At 36.7% G+C, this 18,372-nt stretch overlaps 1 protein-coding gene across 2 annotated transcripts in view; it reads left to right on the top strand.

Moving 5' to 3' along the window:
- LOC140165173 (rab11 family-interacting protein 4A-like) overlaps positions 1-18,372 on the top strand; it is a 111,317-nt gene that overhangs the window by 73,028 nt on the left and 19,917 nt on the right. For both annotated transcript variants that reach the window (XM_072188614.1, XM_072188615.1), the window contains 3 exons: positions 13,106-13,141; positions 15,135-15,246; positions 17,181-17,284. In XM_072188614.1, coding sequence (XP_072044715.1) covers positions 13,106-13,141; positions 15,135-15,246; positions 17,181-17,284 — 252 coding nt within the window. The remainder of the gene's footprint in view (positions 1-13,105; positions 13,142-15,134; positions 15,247-17,180; positions 17,285-18,372) is intronic.

The raw sequence follows: 18,372 nt of genomic DNA, 5'->3' as shown, positions 1-18,372 counted from the left end.
TTGATTAAAAGTGACAAGATGAGCTCAGTGAATGGAGCACATCCAAAATCTTGCCAAATTTGTTTATTTCTTGACTATCGATCCATGTTTAGCCAGTCTATTCTCAAAATTAAAACAAAGGGAACCTGTATAAAGTAATAGGAGTGTCATTTGAAGAAATGAGGTCATGTATCATGTTGCAAAGGATTCTGGGAAGGGTTTGATATCTTCTCTGATGACCCACGATTAAACCCTAGGAATATCAGCTCAAATCAGATCAGTGATTTCCTTGTGTCATGGGATGGTAGACGAAATTGTTTGTTTGTTTGTTCAAGAAAGTTTAATGTAGACCTACATCCAATTGCTCCATTTAACTTATTGTCTCGCCTTAACTTGTTCAGAAAGAGACTTTGCAGTCATTATTTTTGTCTTTGTGTATGTATACAAAAACAATTCTTCATAAAATAGATGTATACGCCATTCCAAATTTATCACTACTATTATGTATTTTAAATAATTCTTGGCCAAGGTGGAACACTCGGCTCCGTGATAAACACACAGGCGTATAACGCAATCCACAAATTTTGCGTAAGATTTCCACAAAAAGTGTAAATTTTAGTAATTTGGGATTTTTACTGGGGAAAAGCGGGGGGTGAAGAGTTCTGACTGGGGAATTTGCCTCCCCATATGCCCCCATGCCGTGACACTGCCACTGAATTTTCTCCTTACATTGTATATTATGAACATCATAGTCCTATATTAGGATCTATGAAATAGTAACCTCTCAGTCATATCTGACTCAAATACCATTCATCACTGTTAATTACTTACATGTAGATGCATTGTACACAGTGAGGTTATCCAAACACCGCTGTTAGATCAATTTATATCTGGACTATTCAAATCTGCATTATAGGCAGTGATCAATGCAGTTAAAATGTAATGTGCAGCTATATGCCTCCAAATGAATTCATTGGAATGGGCACTCATGGAGTGGGGAAAGGGGAGAAATTTGTGGCAAGCCAAAAGGGGGGAAAGCAAATTTTGGCACACTGAGAAGGGACAAGCAATGTTTGGCATGTCATGCGGAAACTTTCCACCCCCTGGGGTGAATTCATAATTATTGCACAGCCCCTCATTATCAAGGCTGCACATTCGAGGCTGAGGGCACCATAAGGGCTAAAAAATGGCCTTGTGGACTGTGATGGTAAACTTACACGCTCTTAATCCTAATGTAATGTGAGGGTGACAGTGCTCAAAATAAATTAAGTTTAAACATCAATGGGAAGGGTTAGTCAGTAAGTTAACTTTTTCATAGTTTACAATAATACATTGAGGAAGGGAGCAAAGATATAAAGTAATATGACTTATTATGTCTTTGATATGTTTTGGAAATTTTACCCCTCCATCACTTGCTTCAAAAAACTTGCATCGTCTCGGGGTTCTTCAAAAATTTTTATGCGGGGTGTGCCACGCAGACTTTCGGATGCTGACTTTCTCTATACCTACTTTTTGCTGTTTTTGCTACCCATCAGTATACCAATTTTCAACAAAAAGCACCCAAAAACCATCCAAATTTGCCATAATTGGGTGCTTTAAGGGCACTTTTTCCAAAATGCGCCCAATTGGGCGCATTTTGGTCTCCACTGAAAACCCACCCATCGATATACCAAAATCGCTGAAAAGGTACCCCAAAACCGTGGCACATCCCGTATACCTTCAACCAGGAAGAACCCCCCCCCCCCCGATCGTCTCTTTCATTGAGGATTCAAATTAGCTTTTGTGGGCAAATACGGCATGTCAATCTGCATCAAATCAATCAGGATTCATCAATCAGGATTCAACGCAGCGTTGTAATACAATGATACGTTAACGATATGTCAGAGTAGACATTGATAGTCTGTAGGATAAATCTGCATCAAATCAATCAGGATTCATCAATCAGGATTCAACGCAGCGTTGTAATACAATGATACGTTAACGATATGTCAGAGTAGACATTGATAGTCTGTAGGATAAATCTGCATCAAATCAATCAGGATTCATCAATCAGGATTCAACGCAGCGTTGTAATACAATGATATGTTAACGATATGTCAGAGTAGACATTGATAGTCTGTAGGATAAATCTGCATCAAATCAATCGGGATTCATCAATCAGGATTCAACGCAGCGTTGTAATACAATGATACGTTAACGATATGTCAGAGTAGACATTGATAGTCTGTAGGATAAATCTGCATCAAATCAATCAGGATTCAACGCAGCGTTGTAATACAATGATATGTTAACGATATGTCAGAGTAGACATTGATAGTCTGTAGGATAAATCTGCATCAAATCAATCAGGATTCATCAATCAGGATTCAACGCAGCGTTGTAATACAATGATACGTTAACGATATGTCAGAGTAGACATTGATAGTCTGCAGGATAAATCTGCATCAAATCAATCAGGATTCAACGCAGCATTGTAATACAATGATATGTTAACGATATGTCAGAGTAGACATTGATAGTCTGTAGGATAAATCTGCATCAAATCAATCAGGATTCAACGCAGCATTGTAATACAATGATATGTTAACGATATGTCAGAGTAGACATTGATAGTCTGTAGGATAAATCTGCATCAAATCAATCAGGATTCAACGCTGCTTTGTAATACAATGATATGTTAACGATATGTCAGAGTAGACATTGATAGTCTGTAGGATAAATCTGCATCAAATCAATCAGGATTCATCAATCAGGATTCAACGCAGCATTGTAATACAATGATATGTTAACGATATGTCAGAGTAGACATTGATAGTCTGCAGGATAAATCTGCATCAAATCAATCAGGATTCAACGCAGCATTGTAATACAATGATATGTTAACGATATGTCAGAGTAGACATTGATAGTCTGCAGGATAAATCTGCATCAAATCAATCAGGATTCAACGCAGCATTGTAATACAATGATATGTTAACGATATGTCAGAGTAGACATTGATAGTCTGTAGGATAAATCTGCATCAAATCAATCAGGATTCAACGCAGCATTGTAATACAATGATATGTTAACGATATGTCAGAGTAGACATTGATAGTCTGTAGGATAAATCTGCATCAAGTCAATCAGGATTCAACGCTGCTTTGTAATACAATGATATGTTAACGATATGTCAGAGTAGACATTGATAGTCTGTAGGATAAATCTGCATCAAATCAATCAGGATTCAACGCAGCATTGTAATACAATGATATGTTAACGATATGTCAGAGTAGACATTGATAGTCTGTAGGATAAATCTGCATCAAATCAATCAGGATTCAACGCAGCATTGTAATACAATGATATGTTAACGATATGTCAGAGTAGACATTGATAGTCTGCAGGATAAATCTGCATCAAATCAATCAGGATTCAACGCAGCATTGTAATACAATGATATGTTAACGATATGTCAGAGTAGACATTGATAGTCTGTAGGATAAATCTGCATCAAATCAATCAGGATTCAACGCAGCATTGTAATACAATGATATGTTAACGATATGTCAGAGTAGACATTGATAGTCTGCAGGATAAATCTGCATCAAATCAATCAGGATTCAACGCAGCATTGTAATACAATGATATGTTAACGATATGTCAGAGTAGACATTGATAGTCTGCAGGATAAATCTGCATCAAATCAATCAGGATTCAACACAGCGTTGTAATACAATGATATGTTAACGATATGTCAGAGTAGACATTGATAGTCTGCAGGATAAATCTGCATCAAATCAATCAGGATTCATCAATCAGGATTCAACGCAGCGTTGTAATACAATGATATGTTAACGATATGTCAGAGTAGACATTGATAGTCTGCAGGATAAATCTGCATCAAATCAATCAGGATTCATCAATCAGGATTCAACGCTGCGTTGTAATACAATGATATGTTAACGATATGTCAGAGTAGACATTGATAGTCTGTAGGATAAATCTGCATCAAATCAATCAGGATTCATCAATCAGGATTCAACGCAGCGTTGTAATACAATGATATGTTAACGATATGTCAGAGTAGACATTGATAGTCTGTAGGATAAATCTGCATCAAATCAATCAGGATTCATCAATCAGGATTCAACGCAGCGTTGTAATACAATGATATGTTAACGATATGTCAGAGTAGACATTGATAGTCTGTAGGATAAATCTGCATCAAATCAATCAGGATTCATCAATCAGGATTCAACGCAGCGTTGTAATACAATGATACAATAACGATATGTCAGAGTAGACATTGATAGTCTGTAGGATAAATCTGCATCAAATCAATCAGGATTCATCAATCAGGATTCAACGCAGCGTTGTAATACAATGATACAATAACGATATGTCAGAGTAGACATTGATAGTCTGTAGGATAAATCTGCATCAAATCAATCAGGATTCATCAATCAGGATTCAACGCAGCGTTGTAATACAATGATACGTTAACGATATGTCAGAGTAGACATTGATAGTCTGCAGGATCTACCCCCTGTGTCCAATGGCAGGTAGAATTACTGATTATAGTAAACATAATACCCATGGGAATTTGTGCTGTCCTACTGCAGACTACAATAAAATTAAGGTACCAGTTATGTTCACCCCTGTATATCATAAACAAAGACAAATATGTCAATATTAAAACCAGCAGACAATTCCTGTACCCTTAGGCTCTGATTTAAGACCTCATTTGTTGCAATTGGTATTATGAGAATTAAAGATACTGCAATTTAATTCCAATGATGGAACAAAATCAGATGTTGCATTTTATGTTGTTCTAATCAATGGCAAGCATTTCATTTTCATTAGTTCCCTTGTTTGAGAATGCTTTGTATACAAATCAATAGAGCATCCAATGGAGCAAACTGCAACTGTTGAATCGTGCACCTTCCTTGGGATTTTGGATCATTGTGTCTTCATTTCTTGACCGAGGTCTTAAATCCAAGCTAAAAGACACAGCTATTGGCTGCTGTTCTAAATTTGTCTTTGTTTAGGATATACATGTACAGGAGTGAAAATAACTGGTACCTTAATTCTTTTGTGGTGTGTAGACAAATAGTTTTAGAATGTAAACTGCTTCTTACAATGTAGTATTTACTGTCTATTCTGAAAATATTGTTAAGCACAGTTACGGTATTTCCCTTTTAGTTTTGCCCCTCCCCTTTTATTTATTAAAAAATGATTAATAAGAATTAGAAAGCACTATTTTCTCCTTCGACTAAAATTTCTGGAATTTTTCCTTCAAATTTGAGAATATTTTGTCCATGTTGAAAACACCATTTCTGCTTATTTCCTGTAATAAAAACTGGCTTGAAAACAAGTCATTTAAAATTTGCATTCAAAATAACCTGGAAACAAAATTCTATAAAGTTCTGTCAATCAAGTACAAATGTACATATGTGACACGATCTGCTCCATGGGGGCCAAAGGAGGCAAGAAAAAAATTTCGATTTTTTAAATTTTTTAAAGCCGGTCAGGTGCCGGTTGGCCCGGCCGGCGCAGACCGGCGTAGCTAAAACCCTGGTCGCATGTCCTATACTGCCTGACCCAATATTATTCATAATGTAATAATGACATTCATTGTTTTTTCCACAGTAATCAATGCAACTGCAGATTGTATCTTAGGTAATTCACTATGTCAGTCACTATGAGCTAAATGTAATTGGGCTATTCCATTTGAAATCCATACACCCCCTATGGAAGACATGACCTTAATCTCCCGGATTTCTTTTAGAATACCCTACCACTGTAGATTTTCAATGGGGGTCTTTTATGAACGACCCATACACATACACTGTGAATGTAAAAAAATGGTAGGGTATTCTAAAAGATAGCCAATCTCCCACACAGGGAGTGTGAATATCAAATTGGGTTACCTAAATAGGTGACTCCATTTGTAATCTACACCCCCTGTGTGGGAGATAAAGGTCATGTCATCCATGGGGAGTATGGATTTCAACTGGAATAACCCATTATGGTCTCATTTCAATGCATGGTTTGATAACCTTCATTTAAACCCGCATTTAACATTACTCAACATAGTTTTGAGGATGAGTTTTTGTACCCAAATCATTAAAATGTCGCTTTATGAGTGTATACATGTAAGCATTCAGGGTTTCAAGAACTGTGTACTGATGATGAGCATGTTTTAGATCGTAGCCAGATAATAACATGTACTTGTGGCCCTTGAACATGTTTGAATCAAAACTGCAAAGAGGTTCCATGGGAGGTTTTGCTTTATGCATGTTCAGGGCCATAAGATGATAGTCTGATAATAACGTGCATTAATAAAGTTTTCACAAAAAGTAGCACAGCCATTATAAATATGCCTATACCTTCAAAACTATTAATTGTATTCACAATATTTTAACATAGAAAGTATGATGATTTATTTATGCCTGTTATTATACCACCTACATCCAATGTAGCAGCATGTTCAATATCAACAGCATAGCAGTGTTTTTAAAGAAGGAAAACTGTTTAAAAAGTTGCAGTTTACAGTGATCAATGGTTATTACACAAGCATTGTGGCATATAAAATGTGCCATTATCTTCACGCTGAATTAAACTCAATACAAAATAGCTGCAACTTTTAAATTTGGGTATTTTTCATTATGTTGTTAATATTGAACAACATTGGTCGAATGGGGTGTCAAAATGTGCATAAATGAATCATTGTTCTTTCTATGTTAAAATATTGAAAATACAATTTACAGTTATGAAGCTACTGGCATATTTATAATGGCTGCGTTACTTTTTGTGAAGATTTTATTAGACAATTAAGTCAATCCATGCATGATGAATTTTGTATTGATTTGTTTTTTTGTTGATAATTGATATTTGTATTATTACATTGATATTTGTATTACAAGTAGCTGCATGTGCTGTATTAACATTGTTACTCAAATTTTACATCAATTGTATATACATTTTATGTTGTTTCAAGAGTCGACACATTTAATATTGAATTGTTATTATATTCCTTTGATTACACATGTATCATCTTGAATTAATTTTAGTTTTCACATTTTGCTTTGCAGTGCACAGCAGTACAGTTTTAGTAGTGTTGCCTAATTGCAGATATCATTGTTTTATTTTGAATCATATTTTAATTTAAACATATCAAGGTTGCCTGCATGAAACACTGACAAGGAACTTACAGTAGAAGAGTCAACTTGTGTTTTGGCATTTTTATAAAGAGCTTAATTTATATGTCTGTTCTTAAAATAATACATGTATGTGTACATCAAAAGTATGCACTTGTCGGCTGCTACATATGTCTATTTTTACAGCTAGCTATGAATAAATACCAGACTCATCTCAAGTAGAGGATTATTCAAATCATCCCTAAGTCACATGGTTTTAAGGAATATAGAGAAAATTCCCTACACCATGTAGTGACTTGGAGATGATTGGAGTGAACTCCACTGGTATTTCTTCCCAGCTATTTTGTAAAAAGATAGAAATGCGTTAACACGTCTTTTTGGTATTGATGTACACATATGAACATTATTTTGTATTCCTACTTTTTTTGCTCTAAAAGCATGCTGTAGTTATGTATGTATAGTCGATCCATATGTGACATGATCCGATCCACTCGTATCAAAGTCAGATTTATTGAAAAATTAGTTATTTTTATACTAACTTGCTGAATATAATAAAGTCCTAATCATATTTATATTGAAATAACAAAGACTTTGCATTGGATTAGATCATATCACATAATTATGTGATTCTGCTTGTGATAGTTTAGCAATTCTAATGTGACTCAAGTTGAATATTAGTGTTTTAACTCCATATATTCTGTCAATGACTGTGCAAATATGTAATAAGCATTAGCATGTTGTAATTTGAAGCTGCATGTTGATTCAAGTGATATAAAAGGAATTGTGTTATTTTGTCAAACATATTAAGTCACAAAATCGAAATGGGATGATAGTCAGATTTATCCCCCATCCCCCTGGAATTGAATTCAATTTCGAATTTGTGAGACCCAGACAAACATTGAGGATGATTCAATTCCTCCCTCCAGAGGATCAAGCCATATTGAGCTATTCCAGTTGAAATCCATACACCCTATGGAAGACATTACCTTAATCTACCACACAGGGAGTGTGAAATTCAATTGGAGGATACTTGTATGTGAAATGGGATATTCCAGTTGAAATCCATACACTCCCTATACACCACCTATGGGACACATGACCTTAATCTTCCCACACGTACAGGGACTTTGAATTTCAAATGCTGTTACCATGACTCTTGTTTGAAATTTACACCCCCTGAGATTAAGGTCATGTCTTCCATAGGGGGTGTTTATTTGGATTTCAACTGGAATAGCCCAATTTGGAGCAGATGACACTGAATGGGTGGCTCCATTTGAATTATACACTCCCTGTGTGGGTGATTAAGGTCATGTCTTGCATAGGAGTTGTATGGATTTTAACTGGAATGGCTCATTTCAGATACAAGTTGACCCAGATTAGGGTCCACAGCGCTATAGAATTCTGATACTTGAGATTATGTTTTCATGTTCTTTGTGAGATCAGGCATTTGCCCCACTTTAAGTTAATCCTAGATAGTGCTTGAAATCAGCAGTGGCGTAGTTTTCTTTTTGACATGGGGGGATGGCATTGGAACAATTTGCTTGATTTATATTGAATCCAGCAACTTTTGGCGACAGAATAAGTTTATGGTACATGTACAAATGTGCCCAAAGTGTGCGAAAATGATGTCATATTCAAGCTAAAATTGTGAAATATTATACAAGAGTGGAACAAATTTGCATGAGTAGTGCAAAAATGTGCACTTTTTAGGCTAAAAGCCTGGTCAAATATGAGGTGAATTTGGTCAGAAACCCACATACAGTTATCACCATTAGGGGATGATATTGTATGGATTACCCTCCTTATCAAAATATTGGGGGAGATTTATCCCGGGGGAGGGGGTACTCGCATATAAGGTATACAGGGATGTGCCGCTCTGGATTGCTTTTTTGCAAGAAAACCCTAAACATGGGTCCCGATTTAAGAAAAAAATCCCTAAACATGGGTCCCAATTTGAAAAAAATTGTCAAAAACTGTCAAATCGGCTTTTTTTAAGGTAAAAAATGCCTAAACCTGATGGGTAGAGTTTAGAGTTCCAGCAGCACACCCCGTCCAAATGTAATTCAAGTATCCCCCATTCCCACTGGAATTTACCCATTTTATTTCAATTTTTTAACACTGATCATGAACACTAGAAGTGGGTGGATCTACAACAGCTGAAGAGAGTATCCCATTATGCTTTGCGGTACCATTAACCCTAACCGCCTAAGGGCTTTTTGGCGACGGGAAGGGAAAGAAGGAAGGAATAAAGAGATAAAACAAAGAAAGAAGTTGTTTGCTCTGGGTGGGATTCGAACCCGAGACCCCTCGCATGCCAAGCACTGGGTCGGCGACACTTTGCCACGGGTCTTAGGCTTCGCTGGCCAGCGAAACCGTGCCTATATATCACTTAGGGTGAATGCGTCATCACACCACGATTTGAAAAAAATTGTCAAAAACTGTCAAATCAGCTTTTTTTAAGGTAAAAATGCCTAAACATGATGGGTAGAGTTTAGAGTTCCAGCAGCACACACCTGTCCAAATGTAATTCAAGTATCCTCCATTCCCACTGGAATTTACCCATTTTATTTCTATTTTTTAACACTGATCATGAACACTAGAAGTGGGTGGATAAGACAAATATTATCATGACATCCCCTGTTACCAGTTGAGGGGTGTGTGTGTGGGGGGGGTTCTCAGTGTTTTTGTTCCTTTCTTTTTATTGGGCAGGTGTGTTAACATACATTGGTTTTTGTTTGTGTCATGTTATTGCATATACATGTGTTTACAGAATATCCCTTCCTTTTATGAATATGCATGTTTTTTTTTATCTAGATATACATCAATCACATTTCTATCAATTTCAGTAGCTCCTTGCAGGTTACATAGACAAGTATATTCTTGTTATTGTCATAATATATTCGAGATTATGATCTTTGGAATTCAATAATCTTGAAAACGATTGTACAGGAGTACAGTATGTCAATAACCTCATACATGTAGTATAGGCCTAGAGATTAAATGTCTACTGACTTACCATAACAAATAGAAGTAACTGACAATTTTGCGATTTTGAGATTTGAAGGAAAAATATGAAATTGTAAGATTTTCCACAAAATAGTAAAATTAAAACTGGTATTTTAACTCTAGTAATGATATGCATGCATATTATTATGTTTATGATTTATTGGTTTTGATAGTTGATCACAATTTGTATCTCATTTCCTTTTGTGGCAGCTTTTCATCAGATGTCAGAATTGGTTTTAAAGATAATCCCAGGAAAATAATTAAGACCAAACTAATGATAAAGCAAATATTCTTTTCTTTTTTAAAATAATTATCCAAAAAAACAAAACAACAACAAAAAAATATCTCAAAATATGTCCCTTACTACCTTATGTCACACAATGGGGTAGTATTGATGGCTATATGCCATATTGATGAATTTTTCAAGAATAGGGAGAAAGACTTTCATAAACATGGATATCAGGTAGCTCTAAAGTTGTGCAATATGAATGTGCATGGATACGATATAATCAGTGAATTGCCTTGAATGGGTCATTCCATTTAAAATCCACACTACTCCTGTGGAAGATTTTGGAAATATCTTCCATAGAGGGAGTATGTTTTTCAAATGTGATCAGGGTTAATCATTTTGAAACCCATACTCCCCCTGTGTTATGGCTTGACCCATACCTTACACAACTGGAATGAGTATTTCAAATGGAAGTTACCCAATTGCCTATTGTATTCAAAACTCATACTCCCTCTGTGGTAGACTTTAGCTAAATCTTCCACAGGGGTAGTGTGGATTTTAAATGGAATAGCCCAATGCTCTTTATGCTGGCGATAGGCTTCAACATAAAAATCAAAGATATTTTCTCACAATATCAAGAGCTATCTTAACCCTTACAGGACCGTATACTACAAAATACTACTTGATATATGCGCTGTTCGTGCATGCATCCCACGTGGTGTGATGACGCAATCGCCCTAAGTGATATATAGGCACTGTTTCGCTGGCCAGCGAAGCCCAAGACCCGTGGCAAAGTGTCGCCGACCCAGTGCCTGGCATGCGAGGGGTCTCGGGTTCAAATCCCACCCAGAGCAAACAACTTCTTTCCTTCTTTTCTCTCTTTTCTCTCTTTATTCCTTCCTTCTTTCTCTTTCCGTCGCCAAAAAGCCTAGCTTAGGCGGTTAGGGTTAGGTTACCACTATCGAAACTCAGTATAGGCTTCCTTAACCCTAACAGGACGCTATACTACAAAATACTACTTGATATATGCGCTGTTCGTGCATGCATCCCACGTGGTGTGATGACGCAATCGTCCTAAGTGATATATAGGCACGGTTTCGCTGGCCAGCGAAGCCCAAGACCCGTGGCAAAGTGTCGCCGACCCAGTGCCTGGCATGCGAGGGGTCTCGGGTTCGAATCCCACCCAGAGCAAACAACTTCTTTCCTTCTTTTCTCTCTTTATTCCTTCCTTCTTTCCCTTTCCGTCGCCAAAAAGCCCTTAGGCGGTTAGGGTTAAGCACCTCTGAACCAATACTAGGCTTGTTTGTACTCATTTTTATGGATTTTTCAAGCTGATTCCAGAAATGGTCATGAAAATTTACAATTCTGAAATTTTTTAAATAACAAATAATTGAAGCTTGTCGTCTGCAGTCGCCACATGGGTGAAGAGTTAAGCATGCATGTCAGATTGTTTGAGGGATGCACATTTATATTCATTTATGATGAGCTCAATATAGTAGTGTTTATTTTATGCATAGGGTGGTTAAATGAAAACCTGAATGACTATAATAACTTTCATTAATTGATTAATTTTATTGTTTCTCATATAATATAGTGTATATATTCATATAATATAGTGTATATGCATTCAATTAATTTGCTTCACTGCATCACATGGGCATCTTTTAACAATACAATATTTGAGATGGACATGTCATATATATTGTGTAAAAAGTGGATTATAATTTGTTTTGTTTATTTCTGATTGTTTGTACCAGCTTGTATCCATATAGGATATTTTAACAGCATGATGCTTGAAGTTATACATATGTGTAAAATATTATTATTCATATATGCATCTTTTGTGAATAATTTTGTTTGCAAGAATACAAGTTTGTGTTAGATTAGGCTATTCCACCTGAAATCCACACTCCCACAGTGGAAGATTTTGGTAATATCTTCCACAGGGGGAGTATGAATTTCAAATGGATTAGCACATTAACCTACTCTTTTTGAAACTCACCCTCCCTCTGTGGAAGAATCAGGTTGAATCTTTCTCAGACGGTACTACGAAATTCAAATAGAGCCACCTAATGTGCTAATTCCATTTTAAATTTATACTCCCCCTGTGGAAGTTATTTCCAAAATTCCAAAGGGGTAGTGTGGATTTTAAATTGAATAGCCATGTGACCCTATCAAGCAAATGAGGACATCATAAAAATTATTTTCAGATTTTTCACCAGATAAGAGCTTTTAATCAGGTCTAAGGGACGCACCATTAGATATTATCGGGGGGGGGGGGCTATGGAGTTTGGGTCAGGCAGAAATTTTTTTTTTGCATTGAAAGCGTGAAAATTTTTTTTCACTGCCTTTGGAGGCAATTTTTTTCCCCGCCTTGGCGGCGAAGTTGACTTTTTTCAATTTTAATGTATACCTTTATACAGGGCTGGGTAGGGGAAAAAAATTTTTTTTTGCTCATCACTGAGGCAAAACTTTTTTTTCAAAAAACTCCCTAGGCCCCCCGATAATATCTAATGGGGCATCCCTAATTTGATGTAATTGCCGTATGTAAATCAAACTTACTATATTGAAAACATATAATGTTAATTGGTAAAATTACATTTTAAAGAACATTTGAATGGCATATCAACTGTAGCTCAAAAACTACTGGTGATAGCAACATTGTCCTTGATTTACTCGATCAGGTCACAAATCATGGTACAAATATATGATGTCATGTGTTACTATTATCTTTTTGTTTCATTTGCAGTCCTGTTAGGAGAATTACGTCCAAAGAATTTGCCAAGTAAGTATAGTGCAGAAAGCAAAATCTTGGACAACTGTCCAGTTACAATGTTATTGCTTTATTCTGTGTGGGAGTAACTGGATAGTTGTCTAAGATTCTGCTTTCTGCAACTGATTGCCTATTACTTATACCAGGCCGTTGCAACTTCTATCTTAGCGCAATACAAAAAGATGGCGACAGCGTCGCCTTCCCCTGTGTATTACCCTGTGCTGATAGCCTACTGAAAACTGCAGAAAAATGCTGCTGCCACCTACGATAGTACTGCGTAGTGCTGTGGAGACGTATGCTAATGACAGAAAAATGCTGCTGCCATCTACGTCCACATGTTGCAAGTGTTGACATCACTGACCTCGCGTCGACGATCGGAGTTGCAATTCCATCGCACTTCGTGCTCTATTCTTCTTCCATGCTTATACTGTCTTCTGTAAACATCAGTAATGGGCTATTCCAGTTGCAGGAAGCAGAATCTTGGACAACTGTCCAGTTACCACAATAGAATTGCTTTATTCGGTGTGTTAAGCCCGATCCTGACTCCACATCGCAGCGCGATGCGATGCTATAAAAACTGTAATCTGAGCCAGGTTTTTACGAGCTCAGCGGTGAAAATTCTCATCGCAGCGGTGGAAATTTCGGTTCGCGATGGAGTTGAACAATGTTCAACTTTTTCGCATCGCGCTGCGATATCGCAGCCGTGCACATTTGTGATTGGCTGCTGGAAAATCAAGGTCGGTAGAATGACCTTAAAAGGAGATGCAGACCCTACATGCTTTTAAAACATCACAACATCGCAACATCGATGCTGAGATGTTTGAAAAGCATCGCAGCATCGCATTACGCTGCAGAGTGGAGTCAGGATCGGGCTTTAGTAACTGGATAGTTGTCCAAGATTCTACCCTAAAACAGGTCCAAGTATGGGTATTTACACTGAGTGATTTTACGATAAAAAAAAAAAAAAAATAAAAAGCCCCTCTTTCTCCTTTTTTTTTTCGAATACCCGGACATAAAACATGTTTTTTATTTTACTTGGCCTAAATAGGAGCTTAGGTCTGTTTCCCACCACATTTTACAAAATATTATTAAAGTTATTTTTGTTAGAATTGTGTCAAAATATTTTAGTAATGAAAAACTTATTAGCCCTATTACATGGAAAAGGTTTATAGTCCGTTCACTATAAGATGGCACATGACCTTTTTAAAAATACATGGTTCTCCAGGGGAGGCAAAGATATAATGACATAGATAATTATTGGAAAATGTGTAGTAGCTTTAGTAAATATTGCCACAACTTGAATAATGAATATGTTCTTTTCTGAAACAAAAGTATCAATAAAATTTGAAAACAAGAACAGGGTCATATGTCATCTGATACAGAAAAGACTCTAGTCATATGCAGAGTCCAAACATGATTTGACTATCTACAATTGTAAAACCTTGTACACAATGACCTTAATATGTAGTCGTCAGGAACTAGATGTGGGAACAGGAAGATGATTATTGCAAGTTGGGGAAATAATAGTGGAGAATGGTTTTCAATCTATCTTATTTAATATAATATGTAAAATTAAGCATTTTCTTCTAAAAAATATTTGACAAAATAATTGCAAATTGTCATTTGAGAAGGGCAATTTTCTTGCCCCAAATGTTATTTTCAAATTTGCTGGAATTCGGAAAAGGCAAAAAAAAAAGACAAAAAAATCAGAAGCGTCCATCCATTTAGCAGTTTGAAATTGGCAATCTTGCCTTCATACATGTTGGAGATGTGATTTCTATCAATTTAAATATCCAGATTCAGATTTTTTTTTTAAATGTCCGGAATTTTTTTGAAGGTGGTGATCCCCTTTATTTTTAACCCCAGCTATAGCCTATTCACCATTTTATCACTCTATTGTTTTACACTTGTCAAAATCTTCTGGATATTTTGACAGTCCCCCTGGCCACGTGTTTCATAATTTAATTTATGTCATTTTGTTTTCTTCTTTTGTTTCATGATACAGTCAATTATATCGCTCCTCATCATCCAATAGTCTACCAAGAGGTACTACCATGGAGGATGCATATGGGGAATATGCTGCCTCCGATAGCGATGTAGTAGAACTTAATGATAAGGTATGTTTATGAGAATGTAGTTTGGCTCTTCAGCCCGGTGGGGGGTGGGTACTCAAGTTTGATTTTGGTAGGGACGTGCATGAGAATTTGAAAGTGGACCCATAAATAGACCAATTTTTCCAAGAAATTTGGACTCATTGATATACCAAAAGTCTAAATTTTCGGCCAGATTTAACCCATATTGTCTTAGTTTTTACAAATGTTCCCAAAATTTTGGGAAAATTTTGACAATTTTGGTTAGATTAAGGAAAAATTGGGCTATTTTCCAAAAAAATTGAGAAAATTTTGAAAAAAGGACCCATTCATAGAACAAAATAGGCTTTGAAAAAGGGGTCATTGATATACCAAAAGGCCGAAAATGCTACCCATATTTGCGGCACGTCCCCGGTACTGAGTACCCCCCGGGTCTTCAGTAGTGGGTAATGTGATGTTTTCGAACTATAGTCTATGAGCCAGTTTCATATGGTTAATATGCTGCCTCTGATAGCGATGTTTTAGAACTTAACGATAAGGTATGTTTATGAGAACATAGTTTGGGTCTTCAGTAATGGGTAATATGTGGTGTGATCAAGCTATACTCTATAGTTATATTATAAACTGGAAGTTACATTATAAAAAATAACATTATTATAACTTGCCAAGCACATGGTGAAGCAATACCAGTATGCAATCATGGTGGGACCCGTCATCTCCAATTGAATAAGCCAAATCGGCATTGGAAGTTTGCAATACATTGTGGGCCAGTGTTTGCAGTTTTGGGACAGTTTGTCCTTCGACCTATTTGGAAAATTCAGAAAAATTGTTTTTTTTTGCGTACAAAATATAATCTAAAATGTTTTACAAGAATGAAAACAAACCTAAAAACACTATTATTGAATAACTTAATTATTTAAATATATTTAATGATAACATTATGACAATAATAAATTAATTAATAATAATTACAGCAATTTTCCCGATATGTCAGAGGTCAAAGTGTCCCAAAACTGCTCTTAAAAACCGGAAGTTAGATGGCTTATTCATTGGCTGCATATAACTTTTACAGGTTAAAGAATTAGAAGACCAAGTGACAGTACTAGAACAAGACATTATTATAATCATGGTGGGACCCGCCATCTCCAATTGAATTCATTGGCTGCATATAACTTGTAATATGTTTTCTTCACTTACAGGTTAAAGAATTAGAAGACCAAGTGACAGTACTAGAACAAGACATTATTATAATCATGGTGGGACCTGCCATCTCCAATTGAATTCATTGGCTGTGTATAACTTATAATATGTTTTCTTCATTTACAGGTTAAAGAATTAGAAGACCAAGTGACAGTACTAGAACAAGACATTATTATAATCATGGTGGGACCCGCCATCTCCAATTGAATTCATTGGCTGTGTATAACTTATAATATGTTTTCATCATTTACAGGTTAAAGAATTAGAAGACCAAGTGACAGTACTAGAACAAGACATTATTATAATCATGGTGGGACCCGCCATCTCCAATTGAATTCATTGGCTGTGTATAACTTATAATGTGTTTTCTTCATTTACAGGTTAAAGAATTAGAAGACCAAGTGACAGTACTAGAACAAGACATTATTATAATCATGGTGGGACCCGCCATCTCCAATTGAATTCATTGGCTGGGTATAACTTATAATATGTTTTCTTCATTTACAGGTTAAAGAATTAGAAGACCAAGTGACAGTACTAGAACAAGACATTATTATAATCATGATGGGACCCGCCATCTCCAATTGAATTCATTGGCTGTGTATAACTTATAATATGTTTTCTTCATTTACAGGTTAAAGAATTAGAAGACCAAGTGACAGTACTAGAACAAGACATTATTATAATCATGGTGGGACCCGCCATCTCCAATTGAATTCATTGGCTGTGTATAACTTATAATATGTTTTCTTCATTTACAGGTTAAAGAATTAGAAGACCAAGTGACAGTACTAGAACAAGACAATGCCAGTAGATTGGACAACCAGAGTAAATTAAAACATGACAATGCATTATTACATCAACAGTAAGTTATGGTTTTGTGGGGAGAGGTTTATATATGTGGGTGGGGGTTGGGGATTAGGGGTGTGTGTGGGTGGGGGTGTGTGTTATGGAGTAGGTGGGTACGTGTATGTATGGGGGGTGGGTGTGTGTATGTATGAGGGTGGCGGGTACATGTAGGGGTGGGAGTGCTGGGTATGTGTATGTATGAGAGTGGTGGGTACGTGTATGTATGGGGGAGGTGGGTGCGTGTATGTTTGGGGGTGAGTATGTGTATATGTATAAGTGGTGGGGAATGCAAGTTTGTAATCGCCCACTTACGGGGACTATTGTGGTCTTTTTATCAACCAAACAGGGATCAACCAATTGGGGATATCTCCCAACTGGGGATGTCCCCGATTGGCAGCACTGTGCTCACTCAAATGGGCTATTCCAGTTGAAACCATAGCCAAGATTTTTTTTTGGGGTATGCAGGGTGTTAAAAAGGGGACAGACCTAGTACAGAAACTTTTTATGCCTCCACCGCGAGGCATACTGTTTTTGCAATGTCCATCCATCCGTCCATCCGTCCTTCCGTCCTTCAGATTTTCAGGATAGGTGGGTCATGGTCAAAAACTCTGGCTACTTTTTTTTGGGTGAGGTTCAAGGTCATGCAGGGGTCATCTGAGGTCAAATTAGTAAAAACTGTCGTATGGGCATGAAACTTAGAGGGTACAGTCAATATTCAGAGCCAAATTTTTGGAAGGTCATTTCGGGGTCATCTGAGGTCATCCAGGGGTCATCTGAGGTCAAATTAGTAAAAACTGTCGTATGGGCATGAAACTTGGTGGGTACAGTCAACATTTAGAACCAATTTTTGGAAGGTCATTTTGGGGTCACCAGGGGTCATCTGAGGTCAAATTAGTAAACACTATCGTATGGCCATGAAACTTGGTGGGTACAGTTAACATTTATAGCCAAATTTTTGGAACGTCATTTTGGGCTCACCAGGGGTCATCTGAGGTCAAATTAGTATAAACTACTATATGGGCATGAAACTTGGTGGGTACAGTCAACATTTAGAGCCAAATTTTTGGGGGTCATCAGGGGTCACCCAGGAGTCATTGAAAGGTT

The sequence above is a fragment of the Amphiura filiformis genome, chromosome 11 (assembly GCF_039555335.1).
Source record: "Amphiura filiformis chromosome 11, Afil_fr2py, whole genome shotgun sequence".
Taxonomy (NCBI): domain Eukaryota; kingdom Metazoa; phylum Echinodermata; class Ophiuroidea; order Amphilepidida; family Amphiuridae; genus Amphiura; species Amphiura filiformis.
This window is presented reverse-complemented; position numbering and strand designations above follow the sequence as displayed.